The sequence below is a fragment of the Pinus tabuliformis genome, chromosome 1_2 (assembly GCF_031772625.1).
Source record: "Pinus tabuliformis cultivar Carrire ecotype Pingquan chromosome 1_2, CPIR1, whole genome shotgun sequence".
NCBI lineage: Eukaryota > Viridiplantae > Streptophyta > Pinopsida > Pinales > Pinaceae > Pinus > Pinus tabuliformis.
In genome coordinates, this window is record NC_142298.1 from 968,180,520 (window position 1) to 968,207,280 (window position 26,761).

The 26,761-nt window shown below is 39.4% G+C and overlaps 1 protein-coding gene and 1 long non-coding RNA gene across 3 annotated transcripts; both read right to left on the bottom strand.

Annotated features, from left to right (window-relative positions):
- Positions 1-279: 279 nt before the first annotated feature.
- Positions 280-26,487, bottom strand: LOC149209204 (polyubiquitin 4). 2 transcript variants are annotated; one of them, XM_089396309.1, is made up of 3 exons: positions 26,352-26,487; positions 24,335-25,414; positions 280-1,529 (listed from the first exon to the last, which is right to left on the bottom strand). In XM_089396309.1, exons 2-3 carry the CDS (start codon positions 25,383-25,385, stop codon positions 520-522), a joined length of 2,061 nt encoding a protein of 686 aa, XP_089252435.1. In that variant the 5' UTR covers positions 25,386-25,414; positions 26,352-26,487; the 3' UTR covers positions 280-519. The 2 variants fall into 2 exon arrangements, with proteins under 2 accessions (XP_089252435.1, XP_089252434.1); XM_089396308.1 differs by lacking the exons at positions 280-1,529; positions 26,352-26,487 and adding an exon at positions 26,113-26,321 and having other exon boundaries at positions 23,997-25,414.
- On the bottom strand, positions 1,615-2,685 carry LOC149209205 (uncharacterized). Its single transcript, XR_016252838.1, has 2 exons — positions 2,634-2,685; positions 1,615-2,509 (listed from the first exon to the last, which is right to left on the bottom strand). It is a non-coding gene; the product is annotated as an uncharacterized LOC149209205 (long non-coding RNA).
- Positions 26,488-26,761: the final 274 nt, after the last annotated feature.

The following is a 26,761-nucleotide window of genomic DNA, read 5'->3' on the forward strand; positions in this document are numbered from 1 at the left end:
TTGCAACTTCTCTCACTGATGGAGATAATTAAATAACAGATGCATTCGAAATCTTCATCTTTAAGAAAATTTTATGTATATGATATAACGGATATAGTCTCTTTGTATCCAAAGGGAATTAATTTTGCATAGTAAACCATTGCAGTACCAACCACGACGTCAATATTGGTTTAGTTCTACTGTGCACAAGACAAATTAGACATAACGAAAACAATAATAATCTACTTTTCTCTCACTGATGGAAATACCTAAATAACGGATGCATTCGAAATCTTCATCTTTAAGAAAATTTTATGCATATGATATAACGGATATAGTCTCTTTGTATCCAAAGGGAATTAATTTTGCATAGTAAACCATTGCAGTACCAACCACGACGTCAATATTGGTTTAGTTCTACTGTGCACAAGACAAATTAGACATAACGAATCCGACAGAGAAAATGAAAAACTAACAAACGCATACAGAAACATCTTTTATGGACAACCTACGAAGCTAATCCAAAAGGCGGCCTTTAAATTAAAAACTACCACCACGAAGTCGGAGCACCAGGTGCAGAGTTGACTCTTTCTGGATGTTATAATCAGCCAGGGTACGTCCATCTTCCAACTGCTTACCAGCAAATATCAACCTTTGTTGGTCTGGAGGGATACCCTCCTTGTCCTGGATCTTAGCCTTCACATTATCAATCGTATCTGAGCTCTCCACCTCCAAAGTAATGGTTTTCCCAGTAAGGGTTTTCACAAAAATTTGCATGCCACCTCTCAGACGAAGCACAAGGTGCAGGGTCGATTCCTTCTGAATATTGTAATCAGCCAAAGTCCGGCCATCTTCAAGCTGCTTACCGGCAAAGATAAGCCTCTGCTGGTCAGGAGGTATGCCTTCCTTGTCCTGGATCTTGGCCTTGACATTGTCAATGGTGTCTGAGCTCTCAACCTCTAAAGTGATGGTCTTTCCAGTAAGAGTTTTGACAAAGATCTGCATGCCACCCCTTAGACGGAGGACGAGGTGCAGGGTAGATTCCTTCTGTATATTATAATCAGCAAGTGTTCGCCCGTCTTCAAGCTGCTTTCCAGCAAAGATCAGACGCTGCTGGTCAGGGGGGATGCCTTCCTTATCCTGGATCTTGGCCTTGACATTGTCAATGGTGTCTGAGCTCTCAACCTCCAAAGTTATTGTCTTGCCAGTGAGGGTTTTAACAAATATTTGCATGCCGCCTCTCAGACGGAGCACAAGGTGCAAGGTGGATTCCTTCTGAATATTGTAGTCGGCAAGGGTTCGGCCATCTTCCAGCTGCTTTCCAGCAAAGATCAGACGCTGCTGGTCAGGTGGAATGCCTTCCTTGTCCTGGATCTTGGCCTTTACATTGTCAATGGTGTCTGAGCTCTCAACTTCCAAAGTTATCGTCTTGCCTGTTAGGGTTTTGACAAAGATCTGCATGCCACCTCTCAGACGGAGAACGAGGTGCAGGGTAGATTCCTTCTGAATATTGTAGTCGGCCAGGGTTCGGCCGTCTTCTAGCTGCTTTCCTGCAAAGATCAGACGCTGCTGATCGGGGGAATGCCTTCCTTGTCCTGGATCTTAGCCTTTACATTGTCAATGGTGTCAGAGCTCTCGACCTCGAGAGTGATGGTCTTACCGGTGAGAGTTTTAACAAAGATCTGCATCTTGAAAACGATATAAAGCTAATGAAGACCTGCAAGTCAAAAGAGGTCACTGTAATAATGAAACCACGAAGTATGAAAGCAAAGATCCAGAGAGAGAACTATAAACAGCACGACATACAGTGAATTTTAGATACGAAGCCGCCTTAAAAGATTAAATAAACCCATCATAAATTGTTAAAAATAAATAAATAAACAAAAAAAATAAAATCACTGTTATAAATACAGGGAGGCCAGAATAACTCCTTTGAAAGGAATTTTCACCAACAGATTCCTTGAAAACAAAATATTTGACAATATGAACGCAAAGAAGAAATCGGAGAAGCCATACGATACTTTGAACTGGAATAGATATAAAAGCACATGAAAGGAAGGGCTACAGAAGATTAAAAGGAGACTAAACCTCTCAGGAATGTTTAAAGAAGCTATAAATCTGAAATCTCGTTAAAATCAAACCTCTAAACAAACAAACCTTAGCCAGCTATAGAGGATTGAAAGAAGCCCTAGAGGTAAGCCATGTCGAAAGAAGCTGCAAATCTGAACTCTCGCCCAGTAACAAAGCCCTAAAAAGTCAGGCCTTAGCCGCATATTAAAGAAAACTTCCCCACTTGACACACGGAGGAGACAAAATACAGAAATACGAGCAGATCCCAGAGCAAAACAGTTTGCGTCGATAAAATCAACGAGTGCATTTGAAAGACGTTTTTCAAGAACGGCAGAAAAAACTTACATCAGAGGATCTATAACGGTCTAAGAACAGGCCCGCAACAAAAAAGTACAGAAACCTGATAAAACCTCAGCCATGTCTACAAGGTTGTAACCCTAGTAAATTCAACCCTTTGCAACTGAAATCTCAAAAGTAATGAAGTTCAAAAGATTGTCAAATTCAACCACAGACTACCAAAACTCTTCCAAAGCAGACGTCGCTAATATTTTTACAAAGAAATACCGAAGATTAAGAGGCCTTACCCGTAAACGAAGAGCTCTAAAACTGTGTCTGTGTCGCTAAGATATGAGAACGCACCCGAGAATATGATGAATAACGTGAGAGGGTGGGTTGTATTTATATAATGTGTTGAGTGCACGGCTTTGAAGACATTACCAAAACGCATAGTCTAATGATGCGGAGGAGTTGCTCCGAAAGTTATGGAAACTTTGGTCATATTTAGATTGAGTTGTTGGGAAGTTATGGAAATTCTGACCATATTTAAAGAAAATTTGGCAAAGATTTTTGTAAATTCAAGTTATAGTTTTTAAACTTCAAAATTTTAGGTGTCTTAGACGTTTTTGATAGCCTTGAATCCATTTCCACCATAAAAACACATTATTCAAACACTCCCTTTACAAGATTTTTTGAAATTTTTTTACCCACTTTTGACCGTCGTGGCAATTCCGTTAGACGACTCCTTAACAAAATGCCAAAAACTTCACTTAATATTTTAAAAAATGTTTTAAAGAAAACCATTGGAAGGCCTTTAATATATTTAATTTAAATCCAATTAAATTTGGGGTAAGAATATGTTTTTTTGGGGAATGTGGTGGTTATTAAATTAAATAAAATTTGGTAGGTATATGTCTTTTTTGGAATGTTGTAGTTATAAAATTAAATAAAAGGTAGGCAAGACTCTGCTTTTTGGGTTGTTAGGGGAGGTGGACCTGTTTTACTTTAGTTAAGTTAGTTTTTGGGTTGTTGGTGGAGGTGGAGGTGGAGCGGTTTTATTTTAGACAAGTTGGTGTTTTGATTTGGTGGGGTGGGTTTTTTAGATGTTTTAGATGTTGGGGTATGGAGTAGTTTTGTAATTTCAAAATATATCAATTTATCAAATTTTCCTAATTTGTTTTGGAGTCGTTTATCGAGGCGGAGGAATTGTTCGGACGGTCAAAAGTGGCCGAAATCCGCTCAAAAAAATTTCAAAAAATCTTGTAGAGGCAGTGTTTGAATCGTGTTTTTTATGGTGGAAATAGATTCAACACCATCAAAAACGTCTAGAACACCTAAAATTTTGAAGTTTAACAACTATAACTTGGATTTACAAAAATCATTGCTGGATTTTCTCTAAATATGACCGGAATTTCCATAACTTTCCAGGCAATTCCTCCGGCTAGTTAGACTATGGCATTTGTTTTTATAGTTTATTAAGATTTTACACAAAAAATTATTGTATTTGAGTAGCAAATCACCTCATGACAGGTCTGTCAAATTCTATCCTTGCATAGTGCTTGGAACGATGTGAAGTCCGAAAATGGACTTCTCCATAGAAGATATGGCATGTTAAAGTTCAGGTTCTGCCCCAAGAAAGCTTCTTACCTCTGTAAGTGTATTGGGCTTGGGCCAATTCACAATGACCTCAACCTTAGAGGGGTCTAGCATGGTAGTGATTGAAAAATGTAATGTTGTTATAATTTGAGTGGATTAAATAATTAAAATGATGTTTTTTTAATAGTAAATTTGAATTTAAAATAAGTAAAATATGCTTATTTTTCAAATTTTAAATTGAATTTTTATTATTTTGTACTTGTTTTAGTAATATTTTTTAAAAATTATATAGTGTTTAATAATAATATTATATTTAAGAATTTAAGAGTAAAGTGTCCTTTCTTAAAAATTTATGAGCAAAGTACCACTTCTTCCAGATGATATGGAATAAATTTAAATGCATATATGAACCATGTTAAATCATGTTGTAGTCAACAACCTAAAAGTAACATATGTTAAATCATGGTGTAGTCAACAACCTAAAAGTAACGGGTTTCATTGTGTGTAACCTATGGGTTTAAGGATTTTCATTAAAATTTGAAAAGAGATTGTAAGAACAAAAAAAGGGGTAAATATTCATAATCACTAATATTAGCAATGGCGTATTTCTAAGATGGAATTGATAAAAGAAATACTTTGAAAGGCCAACACTTTGGTCTTTTGTTGACAATTCAAAATTCGATAAAGAAGGCAACGACCTTACCTTCGATGATCTTCTCTGTAGCAACCTCATATCCTATCACCTTTAATGTTCCACCTATAGTCACCTTTGATGTCCCATCCCTCGCTATCCTTGTTTGAACATGATTTCCCTTCCTTGAACATCATTCCTCCAGATTGAAATTTGTCTTCATAATCTTTCTCCCCTCTTGTTCGCACAAAGTAGTCTAAAGTGAAGATGCCAAAGACTCCACTACAAGGATTGATAATAGGCTTGACGAAAGGGAATGTCAATGCTTTCAATGATTGAATTGAGGGGTTCACCATTCCATGATTCATTGGGGTTAAACTGATCCATTTGTTATCAAATCCAAATTGTTTGACATTCCACTAGTTAAAGGGGGATGAAACTGTGATTTAGTGGTGTATTTGTGAGTTATTTCAACCATGTTTTTGTGGAAGGGCCAGTTCAGCCATGTTTTGTGGAAGAGCCGTTTCAACCATGTTTTTTGACTTAAATGCTACAAGACAACTTGGGGTTTTTGAGTTAAGTAGAACAATGAGAGGATCCTATATTGTTTCCCTCTCAATGAGTTGGGATTTCTCATTTTGCTTCACTAACTTGGCTTACACGCAATGGCCCAACATAGGGGAGGAAGCAAAGACAAAATATTTTGGTAAAAAGACAAGTGGATGATCACATAAGGAGATATTTTATTTACTATGGTACTTTTGGTAGGAGATATTAATTTAAGGCAACCCACATTAGCAATCCAAATTATGCATAAAATAAATAAGAAGAATCAAGAGTGTTTCCATATTTCATGAAGTTAGTGTTTATGAGTCATGTATAATGATGAGAGGAAGCAACATCATTAAATTCCAAATAATTGTGAGAATTACAATGCATGTTAACATATGTTATTTGAAACTCATGTTTGTGCTTTATTGTTGTGAGGATGTATGATGACCATTTGATTTTGCATTGGTAATTTCAAATGATTGGTGCATTGTGACCCTTTTATATACATTTATGGAATATGTAGCAAAAATAAAATATATCTAAGCTTGAGAGGGAGTTTTCTGAGGCAGTGTGTCCTTAGTTCCTTGTCACCCTTTATTATTATCCTCCTTGAGATTGGGAGGAAGTGACAAAGGGATGTAGCGATAAAGGTATCTAGCATCTAAATTGTTCATTTGAATAGTGTTATATTTCCTTGGGTAGTTTGGTCTAATTTCACAATATAAGATCAAATTGTCTCATAGCCCTAATTTGTCCACCATTTCCATCTTACCTATCCTTCTCTACAATACAAGTGTCAAGATGTATTACTTCCTAGCTAGATATGTTGATTTCAATAAACTCATCATAAAACACGAGAAGAGCTAGTTTGTAATGTTTTAAAAATTAAAGTTTAAAATACTTTAGTATATTTGAGTCTATACTCTTTAATATAAGGGGATGAATAAAATTGGCAAGAGTGAAAGCGCCCTCTTATGGACCACAGTGGTTAATTCTAGGTGGTGTGGTTTTTCTTGAATAACGGTGATGAGTCAATCTACATTTGTTGATAGCAGCGAGTAAACTGAACCGAGGTGGGGAGGAGAACAATCATTCCTCCAAAACACCTTAGATTAACCTCTCTCTCACTCTCATGGGAGTCTCTTTGTTACTATGTTGTTTTGGGTTCTATTTTATGAACTTAAATTATCAAAGTTGATTTGCCTACTAGGAAATCATGCGCACACACATAGAAAGAGAAAAGTACTCGTAAGTAGAACCATCTTTTGTTATGATCTTTTAAGCACAAAGAGATTTGCATCATGATTTTTTTATCATACCTCAAGGTGCTTAATGGATTGGAAATTTATGCTAGTTTACAACCTTCAAAGTACAATGAGTTGGAATCCATCCTCCCATTTTCAATTGCCACTTGTTAGGTTGAATTCCTCACTCCAATTGCCACTTTTTTTGTAAAGACATAATGTTATACCAATTGACCTATAGACTTCTCGATATTTTTACATAGAATACACCTATCGAGGCCTTGCCATGTCATCTTCCAATAATTTACCAGGTGAGTAATTTTTTAGATAAGGTCAACAATAAAAAATACCCTTGCTTTTTAAGGGTTATTTAGTTTCCAAATGGATTTCCACTACCATTTCCTTTATACTTTCCTTTCCATTCTAGCTTCATAGCCTAATGTTGCTATTAATAGTTCTTAAAATATTTGCCCATATTGACAAAATGGTTTCATCTTCATCACACTTAATTCTAATGGCACCATCTTTTTCGTTGAATGTGACCAATTTTTTGCTAACTCACCTTGGAGTTCTAGGTTTGAAGTAGTTTTCCAAGCTTGATTCCAAATATCTAAAAGGAAATGAAGGTTCTTTAGCCCTTTTTTACTATAATATGTATATGGAAACCACCTTGCAACTTGTGCTTCATTTAAGAGGTGGTGATTAGATCTTTACCAAAATCCTTACTAGCGAGATGATTAATTTTGGAAGTTCAAAGCTTATATACCATTGGCAATGTGAAGGCCAAGATCCAAAATAAGGAGGGTGTTCCCCTTGACCATCAACATTTGATATTTGTCAATAAGTAACTTGAAGAGAGGTGAACACTTGTTGATTACATTATCATGAAGGAATCTACCTTCGACATCATCCTCCATCCAAGGGGTGGCCCAAGTTTTTTCAAAAACCTTATTTGCAAGATGATTATTATGGAAGTTAAGAGCTCAAACAATTTTTGTAATGGCAAGCCAATATCTACAAGAAGAATGGTGTACTCCCTAATCGACATAAGCATATATTTTCCAATAGGTATCGAGAGGATTATCAAACCTTGGTTGATTACAATACTTGGAAGGAATTAACCATGCACCTTATGATTTGTTCAAGAGGTGCAATTTAGGTCTTTGTGAAAGCCTTTACTAGGAAAACCATTACCTTGGAAGTGGGGAGCTCATACACCATTGATAATGTGAATACTAAGATCTAGGGTTAGGAGGGCATCCCTCTAGACTAGTAAACACGATTTTTGCTAGTAAGTAGCTAGAATGTGGATGTACCCCAGTTGATTATAACATTCAAAAAGAGTCAATTTTTCACTTTATTGTGATGAAACCTTCGATATTAGTAGTAAGAGAAGTTTGATCGACAATGGAAATATCAATTAAAGACACAAATTCCCATCCACTACCTTGCCTCCTATATTGCACTCATTTGATAATACAAACATGGTTTACAATTATGTCCATCAAAAACTTGCCAAACTTGAAGCACTTTCCAATTAAACACGCGTTCTTGCATAAATTCTACCATTTTATGTGATGCCAATAGTTTTGCTCTTCCCCAAATTTCACTAGCTCTTGGTGCTAACTAGAATGTTCCATAGGACCAACACTATGACTAAGGGCCCAAACAAATGGTGCTAGACCTGTTGGCTCCTCACAATCATTGACAATTTCTTCTTCTTTTTTCTCAAGGGCGGTAAAATGAACTAACATGGTGATGGTGGTAGACATAACTTCAATTGCTGTGAAATATTTTGTTTGTTGGGCCCATTTGTTAACAAGATCACTCCACACTTGTTAGCACTTGCAAACTTTCAACACTTCCACAATTTTTCGATGGTGGTGATTGATGACAAATGTTGTGAAAAGTTCTATTTACTAGAATTTGTTAACTAATGGACCACCTCGCGCTTGTCGTCACTCCACAACCTTTGGCACTTTCTTAATAGATCAGTAGTGGTAGATGGGCTACAATTATCGTGGAAATGTTTGTCTATCAATATCGTTAGTTGATGGAAGCACCCAATGCTTATTGGATTAGACCAGAAAAGGTGTTATTATCAAGTCTTGATGACCTCTAATGGTTGATGGCTGACAGATAGGAAATATAGACAAAAAAAGATTCGTCAGTTGACATTATTGCTCAATGGATGCTAGATTGGCTAGCAAAGGGTTTACTAACACCAAGTAAAGGCCTTTTCCATCCTCGACAATCGATGTTCGATAGATGATAAATGTAGCTGGGAAATGATTTTGTCACTACCAATTCACAAAAGTCTAAAAAAAGGCTAAATTTGGTTAAGTCTTTTGTTGAGCCTTTACCATTGTGACTCAAACCTTGTTGCTCCATGCCCGCCTACTTAACCTAAAAATAAATTTGATCTAGTTGTTTGACACTAAACTCATGCATGCAAAACGATCTTAGACACCAAGAGGCAACAAACTTAATCTTATTTCTGGAATGGAAGGAAATTTAATGGTTACATAGTTTTGCACAGATTTCCTCCGTAGGACAAAATCACTGTTGATTTTTCCTTGGCGCTTCAGAATCAGGTTTATGTCTAAAACATGATCACAAACACATTAAAATGCCACAACACAAGCACTTTGCACAATAGAAAATGTACAGTAGTGGATAAATCTAGTGCAAAAGATATTTTTCAACCCAAAACTAGTTATATTACAAACTTTAATACAACAAAAATAGGGCTCTCATACCAAGGATCATGGCCCTTACAATTAGCCCTAAAATAAGAACAATTAGGGTTTAGAGTCAACAACTTATGACTACCAATCTATCCCTGAACAAAGTATACTTAACTTGTTGAAGAAGCTTTCTACTCAGCCCTTTCGGTCCACATCCCTTGAACACATTTGGCAGCTCCTTTTCCACCTCTTCTATTGCTCATAATACTTCTACAACTTCAGAATGCTTGCATATTTAGCCGACAATTTGCCTCTATCAATCACTCCTGCTACTCAAATTTGATTGAACATATATCTTCAACAACATTGGCTTCTCACAATATGTAGGTCCATCTACCCATTACATACACACCCACAAGAAATGATGTTCACAACTTCATTTGTGAATATAACCCAACTTATCAAGGACCTTCCCTCTAACAATACTTTAGCTGCTTCAAAGGATATTTTTCATAGGGTCTTCTAAGGCTGCCCTTACACAGTGACAAGTATGCTCCTTTGTCACACAACTTATGGCTTCTTCAATTACCTTCATATAGTCACTTTGTTGCCTCAAAGATGACTATCTTAAGGTCTTCTAAAACTACCCTCTTATCAATCCTCTAGATGGCCCTTAGATAACTGAAATTAGGGCACAAACTACCAGCCCACACATCAACAATATGCCTCCTTGCATATGTTGAACTTAGGGCTTGAACATTATCCCACACATCAATGATATGCTTCCTTGCATCTGGTAAACTTAGGGCTACAAACGACCAACCAACAACATTGATTTGGCACACCAAGTATTGTACCTAAGGCACACATAGAACAACCCTCACAACAATACTTTGACATGTTAAACATAATCCTTAGGGCTTACATAAGCATCCCACTAACCATCCTTTTGCCACTCCAAATCGACAGTCCTTAAGGCACATTTAAACATTGTCCAAAACCCTTGGAACAACCCTCCACCATAGCAATCCCTTTCCACAAACACGTAACCCTAATATCCTCCTTGTAGCCTCAAGGATATCAGTCTTGTGATGAAAAAACACAATCCTACCTCAATGCATCACCTCAAGAAACTCGACCCTAATTTCTACTTCACCACTACTTCAAAAACATCTTTAGTCATCCCTCTATTTCCTTCACTTAGATGTTATGCTTGAGCTTGGTCCCTTTTACAACACATATCCCTTCTCAGCCCCTGTGCACAGAACTTAAGGGAGTCTCAGCCTTGTCTCCGTAGCTAGAGATAACTTAGCCTAATCACAAACTTGAAGCACAAAAGTTTAAACCCTTAATCACAGAGATTTCTCCTAGCTTGGATGCACCTAACTGATCACATTACCATCACCAAATCTCGTCCAACCTCCCTCCTTTGACCTATACTAGAAGATGAGACAAAACAGATCCAACGTCGTCCTTTTGTTCCTTATCTAACTCGGTTCATGAGGTATGCAACTCCTTTGGCTTTCTCTTTTCTTTAGAATAAATGCACTTGTGGATGGTGAAAATGAACTTGAATTGAACTTTATTTATAGTGATCTTAGGTGGCCTTCTCCTCCAGCAAGGGTCATGTCATATTGGTCAAGCCGACTTGAGTTTACTTCACAAAAACCCAACTAATATTAGAAAAGAGATTTCTTCCATTTGATTTCGCCACATCATGATGCCTTAGATGCCCCTTAGCCCATCAAGGGTTCCCTGCATGCATCAATGGATAAACTAACAATTTCTCTACTTGGTTTCGTGCCCACAACTTTTTGGGTATAAAACCCACTACTTGGGTACAATGCCCACAAACCACATTTGTGGGTCAACTGCTTACAAGCCTAGTAACCCTAGGGGTTGTGGGAGTACCTCCCAAGATACAAAAAGTAATAGTCACTCTCTCATTCTCTCTCTAATGTGATCTCTCTGTTACATATGAAAACTCTCTTCATATAATTCTTGTACAATCCAATAAACTCAATCTGTTCCTAAATTGTTTAACAAATCCATGGTTTAGCTAGCTCATCTCCTTTACATAGAAATTAAATGACACTCATATAACTTCCTAACAAATTAAATTCCTTCTAGACTATAGCTAATATATTACAATTAAATGGCTTTGGAAACCCAACTTCCTTTGGTAAACAAATTATGATACCAACTCAATGAGTAATGAGTTTTGACCCAAACAGTCAAAATGGTCTTGGCTTGTAGATGCTCTTGCATCAAACTCCCAAGGAAAAATGAATTGCTCATTAGCTTCTTAACACTTGTACCATACTTGATAATATTTTCTAATGTCATTTGTGTAGCATCTTCTATTGGTTGTTGTTTTCATTTAACCATATATTGAAGATACTCTTTACCTCTAGTTTTCTTAACTACTTTTTGACGCAATATTGCTTCAATTTCTTTCTGAGTTGCTTTGGCTAGTTGCTTCTTCCACTTGTTGGTCTAATCTACATCACTTACAGGAGCATTTGTTGTAACACTATCTAGTTCCTTGAATGGGTACACGTCTAATACATTGAAAATTGATGATATTACAGTGCCTTTAGGGGGTTCTAATTCATAAGTATTGGAAGAAAATTCATAAGTATGCCATTACTAAGTCACCAACTTCAAAGCTCAACTATCTTATTTTCATGTCTACTCTATGTTTGCACTTGTTGTTGTTCTCTTGCAATTGTTGCTTGACTCTTTCATGTAGCTCTTGCATACTCACGGCAAAATCTTCACCATTTCCACTTTTGAGCTCTTACTTTCTAAGTTTCTTAGTTCATATAAATCCCCTAGGGTGCATTCTATACAATATTTGAAATAAAATCATTCCTATACTTGTAACACCGTCCTCCCACATCTACCCAAGTAACTGACCAACCAGAATAAACATGTGACGAGAAGTTACTATGATATGATTCTACCTCCTAAGTCACGTTAAGGAAGTGGAACCTACGAAAACACACCACACAAACCTTCAACATCAACAATAGGACTCCTAAGAACCATCCCAACCTTTCTGCTAACCAGCCCCTGGGTCCCACTGAGTTAGACTTCTTGACCTCTAGATGCTCCCACAAGCCTGCAAGCCTACATCTAGGGACTATTTCTAGCAGACTTGTGCCAGAGTTCGGGGATTTTAAGGCAATTTTCAAGCCTAGAATTCTAGCCACTACCTAAAACTTGTTGTAACTTCTGGAATGCATTAAACACATGATGACAAGACTAATAAACCAAAAACTAAATCCAGGACTAGGCCTGACCATCCCCAACCAAGATTGACATTCTGTCAAACACTTGGCAGGAATGAAATCTATAGGTTTAAATAACAGATTTGAACATATAGATCTAATACTTATACATTGTTTATTCATTTACAAGTAAAAACATGATGGGAGCCATATATAGCCACTGTCATAAAACATATACATAATCAGCATAATAGCAATAAGAATAATGTTGGCTTGATGGGCCCTAACCTAGGTTTAGCGTTAGGCATCCAAGCAAATCCCTACACTACTGGCCCTTTCGGCATCAGTCTGCGGAGCGCGGACTGAAGTCTCACCCGAAGCAGTATGGGGGGATGCAAGAACCAAGTTTCTGCACCCTAAGATGGTTGTGATGTCGGTTTTCTACCTCAATCCCTGCCTTCGCGTAGATCGATAAGCCTTTTAGGGCTTATCGATGTATTTCCTCTTCCATCTTTTAGAACCTCCGCGAAGGTATCTGATTGTCCTTCACGCAACCTTAAACAATGATTCAGGCACTTACGTGCCCCTGTGACTATGTTACTGTCTCGTTCCCTAATTATCTTAGTGGTTAGCCAACTTTATCATGTAATTAAGATTACCCTCGCGTAAACATACATTATTACTTGCGTTCAAATAACAGATAGAAATAGATACATTCGCGCATCAATTATAATGTAAACCTAGAACTTAACATATCATAATCGCATGCAATAATCAGAGACAGAAATACAATGATTCCAAAATATTTCTCTTTATTTATGTTTCAAGTTCCCAGTACAGACTCTATCTGCCCTACACACACAGTTGCAAGGGTCCGCGCACTCAGCTGCGGACTTCCACCCTAGGCCTCTATGCACTCAGCTGCAGAGCCTCTTCCTACGCTAAGACTCTCACTCTTAGCTCTCCCAAGACTTACCAATGATTCATGACCTCTAACTTACTTACTTTCCTCCCTTTTTATACAATCCCATGGTCCGCGGACCATGGGTAGATCTCAAAACTGACACAACTTATCTAAACTAAGGGCGGAAAACCCTTTTAACTTTAGATATCTTTCGCGCTCCATGACACAAAATGCAAAGACTTTACATTTCTTTACACAAAATTCGGGCCTTCTGCCCCAAAACTTGGGTGTTTAACCCAAAATTGACCCCTAGGGGACCCGTTCCCAACAGGCCCCCAACACAAACATGGTGACTCACCCTCGAGTCACTCGGTTGGTGCAGAGATCTTGTCGCGCAGACCTCCCAACTCGACCTAAACAACTGCTACCTCGGCGGCGCACTGCGTTGTTGTTGCTTCAGCTCCTCAACCAATTGTTCTGTCACTGGCCCTGCGCTAGCAGTCTGTAGTTTCTGCTGAGTCTCCTGCAGACTAGCCAACTTGCCTTCAATGGTAGTCATGATCTCATAGGCCTCATCTAACCAAGGCTTCAAATGAGCCTTCAACACGGCTTCCTTGTGCTACGTTGTGTCTACCTGTTCCTTTAGTGCCTTGGCCTCCTGCAACTTCATGAGCCTTTGCGTGATGACAATAGTTCGCGTTGTTGCCTTAACCTCATCGTAGCACTGCTGCAATTCCCACGCTTCTGTCTCCAACCTCTGTACATTGGGGTCCTCTTGTAAGCTGGTGAGGACCTTGAGCGACTGCTCAAAATGTATCATGCATTTCGTCATTGCACTTGCTACCGCATCTGCCACAACAATCGCGCGCTGCTCCCTGACTTCCGGCGGAGTCGAAGGCTGGGCCTTCAACTATAACTCCGCGATCTTGAGATTTAGCTCCAACTGAACCTTGGCCAACTCTGTGCACGCGTTGCGCATTCCTGCAACAAGTTTTTTAACTCGCACATCGATTGGCTCAGCCTTAGGGATGTCCAGCTTCGGGACAGTCCGGCATGCTTCATCCACAACCTTAGTGAGGCATTGATTCTTATCTGTGAGGTCGGACACAAGGTTGATGGCAGAGTTGTGTTGTACATCCATCTGAGCATTGTTAACCTTTTGCTCACTGATCACCTACAAAGCACGGTGATCGTGGGCCCGAAGCTCGGCGATCACACCATCCTGCAAAAGGTAAAGCACTTTGTTAGGAAGCACTGCCAGATTAAGTCCCACGCCCTTGAGGGCACTGACAGCGGGTCTGTCAGCGTCAGTTGCCGTCGTCAATGCTCCATCTGGCAGCACTATGGCTCGGGGGTCCCGAGCGCAACATCTCCGCAGCTTCTGAGGTGCCAATGGCCACACTGGTGGGCGCCACGCTGGTCTGCATGTGTGAGGCATGGATCTACAGCTTGCACAGACCCGTCTGAATAGTGCCCAGTGCCTGCTGCTGTTGCTGCTCGAACTGCTGCAACAGTTCTATGGTGGCATCCTGCACCGTATCCCCTATATCATTCAGATCCCCGTCTGTTAGGGTGATTGGATCCAAAGACATCTTGCTCGCTTTGGACTTCTTCTGCGGCCCTATCTTTTCTAGACCCCTAGTGCACTTGATACGGAACAAAGTCGTTTCCAGGTCCACTCCTTCCTGCTCCGTCTGTTTGTCTGTTTCTTCCTCTGTCTCTAGTGAGGGTGATTTCTATTTGTCAGAGCCGTGCTCCTCTCCTCTTGCATGTCTTGCCTCCTGTGCGGCAGCACACTCTGCCTTAGCCTTAGCATCGACCTCCTTTCTCCATTTCGCGGCCAACTGCTCCATCTTCAGCTTGGCTTCTTCCTCCTTCTGCCAACCAGCTGTCAAGGACCGCTTCGATTGCGTCATCCATCGCCAAGTAGGGCAAGTCGTGCCACTTCTGCTCGGGGTCCTTCCGCGCCCTTATTGATACGTGGTGGAAATCAGCCTTGAATTCCGCATACTCCTGCAATCTGTCAAAGTTGGTAGGCGACAACTGTGGCTTGCGGTTGATGGCCATGTGCATGTTCATTTCCATCAGGGTCCAAAAGATTTTGCAGTCCTTTACCCAGTGAGGATCTTCAGTCGCCCACAGCGAAGCGTACTTCGCGGCCTCTGGTAGGTTTGGTGCGACCGAAGGGAACTGACTGCCTTCAAGTAGCTCCCATGCTACCAGCACTAGGGACAGCAAGAGCCATGCATAGTGAAATGTCTTGCTGAGATCATGTGCCTTGCGGCAGTTTGCGAGGAACTCATCGGAGAGGTAGCATGCCCAATTAAGTTGAACACCTTTGCGCATTGGGCCGCCAAAGCTACAACTGGTGATGGTACTTCGTTTACGTGATACTTCTACATAACCTTCCCTACCAAGGGTTGTGTGGCTAATTTGACCTCCGGGTCACAGATGCTCGAGATGGCATAATCATGCAACTGCTTCACTAACTTGAACTTTTCTTTCATGGCCTCTGCGAGGACATGTTCACCAGTCTTTTCGCCAAACGCCATGGGCGGATTTTCCCCTATGTATGCCGGCCACATGATCCTATGGATCAGTCTATTAGTGATGGGTATTGGCTCCTCCAGCCAAAAACACCCATCGTACACCAAGCATGGTAATTGCTTGATTACCACCATTGTGATGGGCTCGTGGTTGTAATGCGGCACCCATAGTAGGTTGAGCAGTCTTGCCTTATCCATGCCCCTCAGCGACTTCCGTGGCTCCAACACACGATGCATAAGTTGATCTATTGCTAGGTGAGGAAACCACTTAGAGTCCACTAAATCCCAGTCTTCTAATTTCAAAAGGGGAACACGCTCCAAGCGCGGTCCTTCAAACACAATCTGATCCGGTAAGGGGGGTGTATGCAGGGTGACCTTACTCTCGTTAATGTCTTTGGGCACCTTGGTCTTCCCCTTGTGTGGAGGAAAGTAATCAGGCAGCTTAGTGATGGGGTCAGACCCTACAATTTCAACATTGATCCAAAACGGATCCTAGAAACCCTCTAAGTCTTCAGAAATCAAAACAATCGCAAAAGAAGAACTTCTTGAAAAGTCGGATTACACTATCGGGAGGCAAAAACATGAACAAATAGTGGAAAAACAGAGTATCGACGGTTTAACACTACTTTGCATGAGAGCCGTCAGATCTAGCCGATCAACGGTCCAGATCTGATCGGCGAATCGCAATCGGCGGTGGAAAAGGCAGGGTATCGGCGGAGGCCACAAGGAATACGCGACAATGATCAGCGGGGTCAACGAGGACCGTCAATCAAGTGCGCAGATCGACGGCCCACGTTGCATCGCAATATCGTGTAGGCAAACCACAGAGGAGTGAGGCTATATATATATATATATATATATATATATATATATGCATGATGCGATAGCCGGAACTGAAAGGGTTTATTAATGCTGTTGAATACTAGTTCAAGTCCGACATGAGCAGGATTTCATGTTTTAATGTATTTTTTTTCATATAAAAGGGAAATCACAAAACAGGCAGGATTTCGGGAGGACCAAAGGCGGTAAGTAGTTTGGGTCGGGCTCCGCCCAAGCCCATACATTGGCTGCCACATGTCCAGGCTGAGGAGAGAGAAAACCACCCTTATCGGGCGGTTAACCCCCGTATGAAAGATCCGCTCGAAATGAACCACAACCGTTGGATCTGGATCTCCCAGATCAATGGTGGAGATGCGATGTCGATATACAGGCGGATCCAATAGGAGTATAAGGCAGAATTATGGATGTTTGAAGTCTGATAAATAGTGTTTGGCGGACTTTTCCTGTGTTTGAACGTATTTCTCTGTGTAAACAAAGAATGACGATTTCGAAGGATTTCAAAGGCCTGATGACCATTCCATTACAGTACAGGTGGCCACCAACCCTGAAAGCGTTTAGCAATGATTGCTAACACTCAGAGGGGGATCTGAGCGGATAGAGGTCGGGAAACCAGAGAGCCCGAGAAGGTGAAACGAACAGACAATGCTGATTGGCTTTAAAGCCATAGATTGACAGAAAACAGGGTAGGCAGTGCTGAGACAAAGCAAAGACAGTAATAGAGGGTGATAGAGTGAGTCTGTGTACTCAGAGAGGCTTGAGGGGTTCAAGCAAAACTCTTGTTGTTGTATCTGTTGTGTGTTGAGACTCAAATTGAGCTCATACTTTTGTAAAACTCTGCTTCTGAAGACATAATAGAGAGGCCACCACTGAAGGCTGGACCAGGAGATGTAGCCCAGGAGTTTTGGGTGAACTCCATATTAAACTTGTTGTGTTTATGTGTGTTGTCTATTATGTTTCTTAACTGCTTCATTGTCTATGTATTTCGCAATCTTATCGATCCATTGCACAAAGTAACATAGGCATATCCATGCACATGAGTTTGTAATACCTTAATAATTGTCTAAGATCTCATTAACAGATCAAGTGGTATCAGAGCTTTAGGTTTTCTAAGGTTAGACAAGCTTGTGCTGGATTGTTGAATGCTAACTAGGTCAAAGCTAAAATTAGGAGAAGGAGAACTAGTTGAGACTAACCCAGAAATTGGAAGAGTCTATCCTAGGAGGAAAATCGCAGAAGAAATTCCCTTAGAATCAGACTCTCAGTTCATGGACAGTTTCATGACCATGAGAGCCATGGTAGAAGAGATGTATCGAGAATTTAAGAAAGGTCGAGGTGAAGATACTTCAACCTCCAAACAAGACAAAGGAACAGAGGAACCTCTTCTAGATGGCCATTCTGAAGGCAAAGGGAAAGGAAAAGAACCTCCTCTATCAACACCTCCTTCTATCCCTTTGATTAAATTAGATGTAAAGTTTGATTTGCCAATATATGATGGAGAATTAAATGCAGAAAAGCTAGATAACTGGATTAGATAGATTGATGTATATTGTAGGGTGCAGAACATCGATTCAGAAAGGAGAAAGATTCAGCTGGCCAGCCTTCGCCTTGGAGGAACTGCCCTAGTGTGGTGGGAAGGCAGGACCCAAGCTGATTTGAAGAAGCATGGTAAAATTCTTTCTACCTGGAGTGAATTTGTTTCTGCCATTAAAAAATAATTCTATCCACTAGCTTATATGCAGCAAGCCATGATGAGTTGGCAAACTCTTCACCAATTAAAGGGGCAAAGTGTACAAAGCTATACCCAGGAATTTAGAAAAAGAGCTTTAATTCTAGGCATTTCTCTAGACTCACCTGAAACTTTGCTAAAGTATATAGGTGGTCTACACAGCTATTTGAGGCACACCATTCTCATGTTTAACCCTACTAGCATAGATGAGGTATCAGTTCAGGCTACACATCTGGAGGCTAGAGGCAAGAATGTGAACCCAGAGATTGGGGGATCATCAAAACCCACTGCAAGCAAGAACAAGGAAAAGAGGAAGTAGAAATGGAAAGAGAGGAAGGCAAACATTGTAAAGAAAGACAAACCTTCATGCATTCACTGCAAGAAGGATGGACATGATGATGAACATTGTTGGTCTTTGCATCCGGAGCTGAAACCCAAGAAGTTTGATGGCAAGAAGAAGAAGACTGCTGCTGCTATTCAGAAAGATTTGGGGTCAGACTCAGGTGATGAAACAACAATCACAGCTACAGGTATAAAAGGTAAAAATTCTTAAGCATCTACTAATAATTCTGCACAATCTAATGATAATGAAGAAAATGAGAGAAAAATACATGAGCTTTTTCATATTAGAGTTATTTCCAAGCATCAAAAGATTGATACTTTATTTGATAGTGGTTCACAAGTAAACTTGATTTCTGAAGCAATTGTAAATAATTTGGGACTACTAACCACACCTCACAAGAAGCCATATCCATTAGGTTGGGTATGTGATAAATCAAAGCTACAAGTGACTAGACAATGTAAACTTAGGTTTGCTTTTGGGTCAGCATTTGTAGATGAGGTTGAGTTAGACATAGTTCCCTTAGATATATGTGGTATTGTTTTAGGAAGTGCTTACTTGTATGATAGAAAAGTCATTTTCTATAGAGCCAAAAATAAGTATCAACTCACAAAAGATGGAATAGAATATATTGTAAGAGCTCATCAACTCAAAAATAATTACACTCTCATAAATTCATGGCAGATGAAAAGAATTGTAAATTCATGCAAGCAATTTTTACTAATGGTTGTAAAGGAAAAGACCCCTGATAAAATCAATGCATTTGAAGGTCGTGATGCTAAACAGAAAACTAATTTAGAAAAAGTTCTTTTAGAATATGATATCCTATTTCAAGAACCTAAAGGTCTGCCACCCAAAAGGGAAATTGTACATGATATTCATTTGCAGCAAGATGCTCCATTTCCTAACATCGGAATGTACAGGTTATCCGCTTTAGAGAATGCAGAGATCAAGAAGCAGGTACAGGAGCTGCTCGAGAAAGGATTCATAAGGCCAAGCACATCACCATGCGGATCTCCAATCGTGTTGGTGAGAAAGAAAGATGGTTCGTGGAGGATGTGCATTGATTACAAAGCACTGAATAAAATAACGATCAAGAATCGTTATCCTCTTCCTCGCATAGATGATCTATTAGATCAGTTGAAAGAAGTTGTTTACTTTTCCAAGTTGGACTTGCGTAGTGGCTACCATCAGGTTAGAGTTGCAGAGCAAGATGCATGGAAGATTGCTTTCAAAACAAAGCAAGGGCTGTATGAATGGCTAGTTATGCCTTTTGGCTTAACTAATGCTCCTGCCACTTTCATGAGAGTTATGAATGATGTACTCCGACCTTTTATTAATGATTTTGTAATTGTATATTTAGATGACATTCTTGTTTTCAGTAAAATATGGGAAGAACATTTGAAGCATGTAAAGCAGACTCTAGATGTTTTGAAAAAATAAAATCTTTATGTTAAGTTATCAAAATGTGAATTTGGCAAAACATCTCTGAATTATTTGGGTCATATTGTAGGGCGTGGTGAATTGAAGATAGATCCCTCTAAGGTCGAAGTCATTGTGAACTGGCCTAAACCCAAATCTGCTACAGAAGTTAGGAGCTTCCTAGGAGCAGCACAATATTGGAGAAAGTTTATTGCTAACTTTTCCTTGATTGCATCTCCCTTACATGCTTTGACAGGATTGAACAAGGTGTTTCAGTGGGGAGGCAAACAGCAGAAAGCCTTCAACACCTTGAAAGAAAAGATTAGTACAGCACCAGTACTAGCATTGCCAGATCTTCAAAGACCATTTGAGACTGAAACAGATGCCAGTGACTATGCCATGGGAGCAGTGTTGATGCAACATGATAAACCCATATGTTATCACTCTGAGACATTTAATTCTACAGTAGTTAATTATCCCACATATGATAAAGAATTGTATGCATTAGTGCAGAGTGTGAAAAAGTGGAAACATTACCTATTGGGCAAAGAAACAGTTATACATACTGATCATCAACCACTTCAATATTTACAGTCACAAACTAAGTTGCAGCAATCAAGACACTATAGGTGGATGGGTTTTCTACAACAGTTTCATCAATAGCAATTGTTAATGTCAAATTAGCCATTAAGAAAATTGAAGTAAGATGTCTTAAAAAAACATCCATTGACAACTACTGAAATTAGAGTATGTAAGTTTCCACAGCTAGTAATCGTATAACCATAATCATAACCATAATGCTCATAACCTTAATCATAATGCTGCTTAATGTTGATTGTGTGAGTTGAAGGATTATGTCTAATGTTTCAAGTGGACGCTTCACCCTGTGTGAGTATCCCACATTTGAAGTGGAGTCCTGTAAAACCAAATAGGTGGAATGTCCACTTAAAACGTTGAACAAAATTCATGCAATCCTGGAGTTCCCGCTACCTGTTTCATGATGCAGAGAGCTCAACATTAGCTCAACATATGATCGATGGTGTTTAGATGTGCCGATGGTGTTTAGATGTGCATGCAACAGAACATACTCACACCAATGCATCGTCGATGGCCAATATTCCACCAACTTAAGCATGCAATTAAAAAATATTAATATTTAAAATTCACCATAACTATTTGTAAGCATATGTACAACCCTTGCATTTGCTAATTCTAATAAAAAACATTAATATTTAAAATTCACCATAACTATTTGTAAGCATATGTACAACCCTTGCTATTTGCTAATTCTAAAAAAAAATGGCATAATTTAAAAAAGGCCAAGTGGCACATGAGCAAAAGGCAGTTTACCTTTATGCAACTTGGACGTAATTATTTGCAAAAGCCAGTTTACATTTATGCAACTTAGATGACATTTCATTATTGAGCAAAAGGCAGTTCACCTTTACGCAACTTGGATGTAAGCAAAAGGCAGTTTACCTTTATGCAACTTAAGATGTAATCATTTCAATGATTATCAAAATTGAAGAGACATACCCCGAAGATCCTTAAAATCAACCCAACAAAACCCCTGAAACCTGTTCAAAACATCTCTAAAATTTATCCAAAACTTCTTGACGACAGCATCCAAGTCCCCTAATCTCCAAAATCCCCAGCAATTTGGGAACGTTTCCTATGAATCCTCAATCCCTAAACATGAAAACAACAATACAAGAGCTTTTTTGGATGACTAATGTCCACATGCAACATTAGTAATGCCACATTTCAATTTGAATCTATTTTGTTGCTGTGAGGAAAAAAATCCTTGAGAATTCCAGCGTCCATTCCATTAAGAATTTGGCAGTTGTTATATCATTTTAGCTTCCAGAATTTTAGCATTTTCAGCCTCTCTACCATTATGAATTTGGCCAGGATTCAAAGCAAGATTCAAAGCCCAACATCGTCTCCATCATCATCAAAGAAGTTCAAGCGCAATTTTGATGACGCTTCAAGGAACAACCTGGCCGGGCTAGAAGTGGCAGGCCAATCAAAATAAGGCCTCTCAAATTCACATATACTCAAAATATAATGAAAAAGAATACAGGTTAGGGACAAGTTGGAAACCATGGAGAATTCAAAGCAAACATCGTCTCCATCCTGTGAAAAAAGTTCAAGCCAGATTTTGTGGCACTTCAAGGAACAACATAGCCAACCTAGAAGTGGCATGTCAATACAGTCATTGTCAAAAATATGCACTTGAGAATGCCAATCATACACCCAAATTTGATGACGCTTCAAGGAACAACCTGGCCGAGCTAGAAGTGGCAGGCCAATCAAAATAAGGCCTCTCAAATTCACATATACTCAAAATATAATGAAAAAGAATACAGGTTAAGGACAAGTTGGAAACCATGGAGAATTCAAAGCAAACATCGTCTCCATCCTGTGAGAAAAGTTCAAGCCAATTTTGATGGCACTTCAAGGAACATCATATAGCCAACCTAGAAGTGGCATGTCAATACAGTCATTGTCAAAAATATGCTCTTGAGAATGCCAATCATACACCCAAAATTATGACGCTTCAAGGAACAACCTGGCCGAGCTAAAAGTGGCAGGCCAATCAAAATAAGGCCTCTCAAATTCACATATACTCAAAATATAATGAAAAAGAATACAGGTTAAGGACAAGTTGGAAACCATGGAAAATTCAAAGCAAACATCGTCTCCATCCTGTGAAAAAAGTTCAAGCCAGATTTTGATGGCACTTCAAGGAACAACATATAGCCAACCTAGAAGTGGCATGTCAATACAGTCATTGTCAAAAATATGCGCTTGAGAATGCCAATCATACACCCAAATTTGATGACGCTTCAAGGAACAACCTGGCCGAGCTAGAAGTGGCAGGCCAATCAAAATAAGGCCTCTCAAATTCACATATACTCAAAATATAATGAAAAAGAATACAGGTTAAGGACAAGTTGGAAACCATGGAGAATTCAAAGCAAACATCGTCTCCATCCTGTGAAAAAAGTTCAAGCCAGGTTTTGATGGCACTTCAAGGAACAACATATAGCCAACCTAGACGTGGCATGTCAATACAGTCATTGTCAAAAATATGCGCTTGAGAATGCCAATCATACACCCAAAATTATGTTGAAAACAGAGGCTGCCATTGTCAAAAATGGGTTTTCAAACTGGCCAGTAACAGAATACCACAACCGAATCTTCACAAAATAACTTGGGAATAAATGCTTATAGCGAAGTAATATATGGAGAATGACTAAGATATACGGTACTGGATCTCAAAAAATAATTAAATAACAAAATATCGGTGCATATCCCCCATTATATTATCCCATTGGATAATATTATCCGATCCGATAAGAACCTGTGACAAGATTGTCCAACTGGTTGGCAAACGACGCACGTAAAAAGAAGCTAGATGGTCCAGTTGTTTGGCAAACAACATTTAAAAACGGTTAGATCGTCCATTCTGTTGCCAAAAAAATGCGATTAAAAAGTAGATAAAGTCTCGGAAAAGGTTGGTTGGAAACAAAGTCTTCACACAGATCTTAGTTACTAAAGATGGGTTTTCAAACTGGCCAGTAACAGAATCCCACAGTCGAATCTTCATAAAATAACTTAGGAATAAATAACGTTATGCATTTAAGTTAGAAACAATAATAATCTACTTGCAACTTCTCTCACTGATGGAGATAATTAAATAACAGATGCATTCGAAATCTTCATCTTTAAGAAAATTTTATGTATATGATATAACGGATATAGTCTCTTTGTATCCAAAGGGAATTAATTTTGCATAGTAAACCATTGCAGTACCAACCACGACGTCAATATTGGTTTAGTTCTACTGTGCACAAGACAAATTAGACATAACGAAAACAATAATAATCTACTTTTCTCTCACTGATGGAAATACCTAAATAACGGATGCATTCGAAATCTTCATCTTTAAGAAAATTTTATGCATATGATATAACGGATATAGTCTCTTTGTATCCAAAGGGAATTAATTTTGCATAGTAAACCATTGCAGTACCAACCACGACGTCAATATTGGTTTAGTTCTACTGTGCACAAGACAAATTAGACATAACGAATCCGACAGAGAAAATGAAAAACTAACAAACGCATACAGAAACATCTTTTATGGACAACCTACGAAGCTAATCCAAAAGGCGGCCTTTAAATTAAAAACTACCACCACGAAGTCGGAGCACCAGGTGCAGAGTTGACTCTTTCTGGATGTTATAATCAGCCAGGGTACGTCCATCTTCCAACTGCTTACCAGCAAATATCAACCTTTGTTGGTCTGGAGGGATACCCTCCTTGTCCTGGATCTTAGCCTTCACATTATCAATCGTATCTGAGCTCTCCACCTCCAAAGTAATGGTTTTCCCAGTAAGGGTTTTCACAAAAATTTGCATGCCACCTCTCAGACGAAGCACAAGGTGCAGGGTCGATTCCTTCTGAATATTGTAATCAGCCAAAGTCCGGCCATCTTCAAGCTGCTTACCGGCAAAGATAAGCCTCTGCTGGTCAGGAGGTATGCCTTCCTTGTCCTGGATCTTGGCCTTGACATTGTCAATGGTGTCTGAGCTCTCAACCTCTAAAGTGATGGTCTTTCCAGTAAGAGTTTTGACAAAGATCTGCATGCCACCCCTTAGACGGAGGACGAGGTGCAGGGTAGATTCCTTCTGTATATTATAATCAGCAAGTGTTCGCCCGTCTTCAAGCTGCTTTCCAGCAAAGATCAGACGCTGCTGGTCAGGGGGGATGCCTTCCTTATCCTGGATCTTGGCCTTGACATTGTCAATGGTGTCTGAGCTCTCAACCTCCAAAGTTATTGTCTTGCCAGTGAGGGTTTTAACAAATATTTGCATGCCGCCTCTCAGACGGAGCACAAGGTGCAAGGTGGATTCCTTCTGAATATTGTAGTCGGCAAGGGTTCGACCATCTTCCAGCTGCTTTCCAGCAAAGATCAGACGCTGCTGGTCAGGTGGAATACCTTCCTTGTCCTGGATCTTGGCCTTAACATTGTCAATGGTGTCTGAGCTCTCAACTTCCAAAGTTATCGTCTTGCCTGTTAGGGTTTTGACAAAGATCTGCATGCCACCTCTAAGACGAAGAACGAGGTGCAGGGTAGATTCCTTCTGAATATTGTAGTCGGCCAGTGTTCGGCCGTCTTCTAGCTGCTTTCCTGCAAAGATCAGACGCTGCTGATCGGGGGGAATGCCCTCCTTGTCCTGGATCTTGGCCTTTACATTGTCAATAGTGTCAGAGCTTTCAACCTCGAGGGTGATCGTCTTACCAGTGAGAGTTTTAACAAAGATCTGCATCTTGAAAACGATATAAAGCTAATGAAGACCTGCAAGTCAAAAGAGGTCACTGTAATAATGAAACCACGAAGTATGAAAGCAAAGATCCAGAGAGAGAACTATAAACAGCACGACATACAGTGAATTTTAGATACGAAGCCGCCTTAAAAGATTAAATAAACCCATCATAAATTGTTAAAAATAAATAAATAAACAAAAAAAATAAAATCACTGTTATAAATACAGGGAGGCCAGAATAACTCCTTTGAAAGGAATTTTCACCAACAGATTCCTTGAAAACAAAATATTTGACAATATGAACGCAAAGAAGAAATCGGAGAAGCCATACGATACTTTGAACTGGAATAGATATAAAAGCACATGAAAGGAAGGGCTACAGAAGATTAAAAGGAGACTAAACCTCTCAGGAATGTTTAAAGAAGCTATAAATCTGAAATCTCGTTAAAATCAAACCTCTAAACAAACAAACCTTAGCCAGCTATAGAGGATTGAAAGAAGCCCTAGAGGTAAGCCATGTCGAAAGAAGCTGCAAATCTGAACTCTCGCCCAGTAACAAAGCCCTAAAAAGTCAGGCCTTAGCCGCATATTAAAGAAAACTTCCCCACTTGACACACGGAGGAGACAAAATACAGAAATACGAGCAGATCCCAGAGCAAAACAGTTTGCGTCGATAAAATCAACGAGTGCATTTGAAAGACGTTTTTCAAGAACGGCAGAAAAAACTTACATCAGAGGATCTATAACGGTCTAAGAACAGGCCCGCAACAAAAAAGTACAGAAACCTGATAAAACCTCAGCCATGTCTACAAGGTTGTAACCCTAGTAAATTCAACCCTTTGCAACTGAAATCTCAAAAGTAATGAAGTTCAAAAGATTGTCAAATTCAACCACAGACTACCAAAACTCTTCCAAAGCAGACGTCGCTAATATTTTTACAAAGAAATACCGAAGATTAAGAGGCCTTACCCGTAAACGAAGAGCTCTAAAACTGTGTCTGTGTCGCTAAGATATGAGAACGCACCCGAGAATATGATGAATAACGTGAGAGGGTGGGTTGTATTTATATAATGTGTTGAGTGCACGGCTTTGAAGACATTACCAAAACGCATAGTCTAATGATGCGGAGGAGTTGCTCCGAAAGTTATGGAAACTTTGGTCATATTTAGATTGAGTTGTTGGGAAGTTATGGAAATTCTGACCATATTTAAAGAAAATTTGGCAAAGATTTTTGTAAATTCAAGTTATAGTTTTTAAACTTCAAAATTTTAGGTGTCTTAGACGTTTTTGATAGCCTTGAATCCATTTCCACCATAAAAACACATTATTCAAACACTCCCTTTACAAGATTTTTTGAAATTTTTTTACCCACTTTTGAC

Bases quoted from the DNA above. Each gene is read 5' to 3' on its own strand.
- LOC149209204 (XM_089396309.1), bottom strand. From the start codon at position 25,385: ATGCAGATCTTTGTTAAAACTCTCACTGGTAAGACGATCACCCTCGAG. The intron at 1,530-24,334 runs GTAAGCAGTTGG...TGATCTTTGCAG, and splicing joins ACAAAGGTTGATATTTGCTG to GAAAGCAGCTAGAAGACGGC.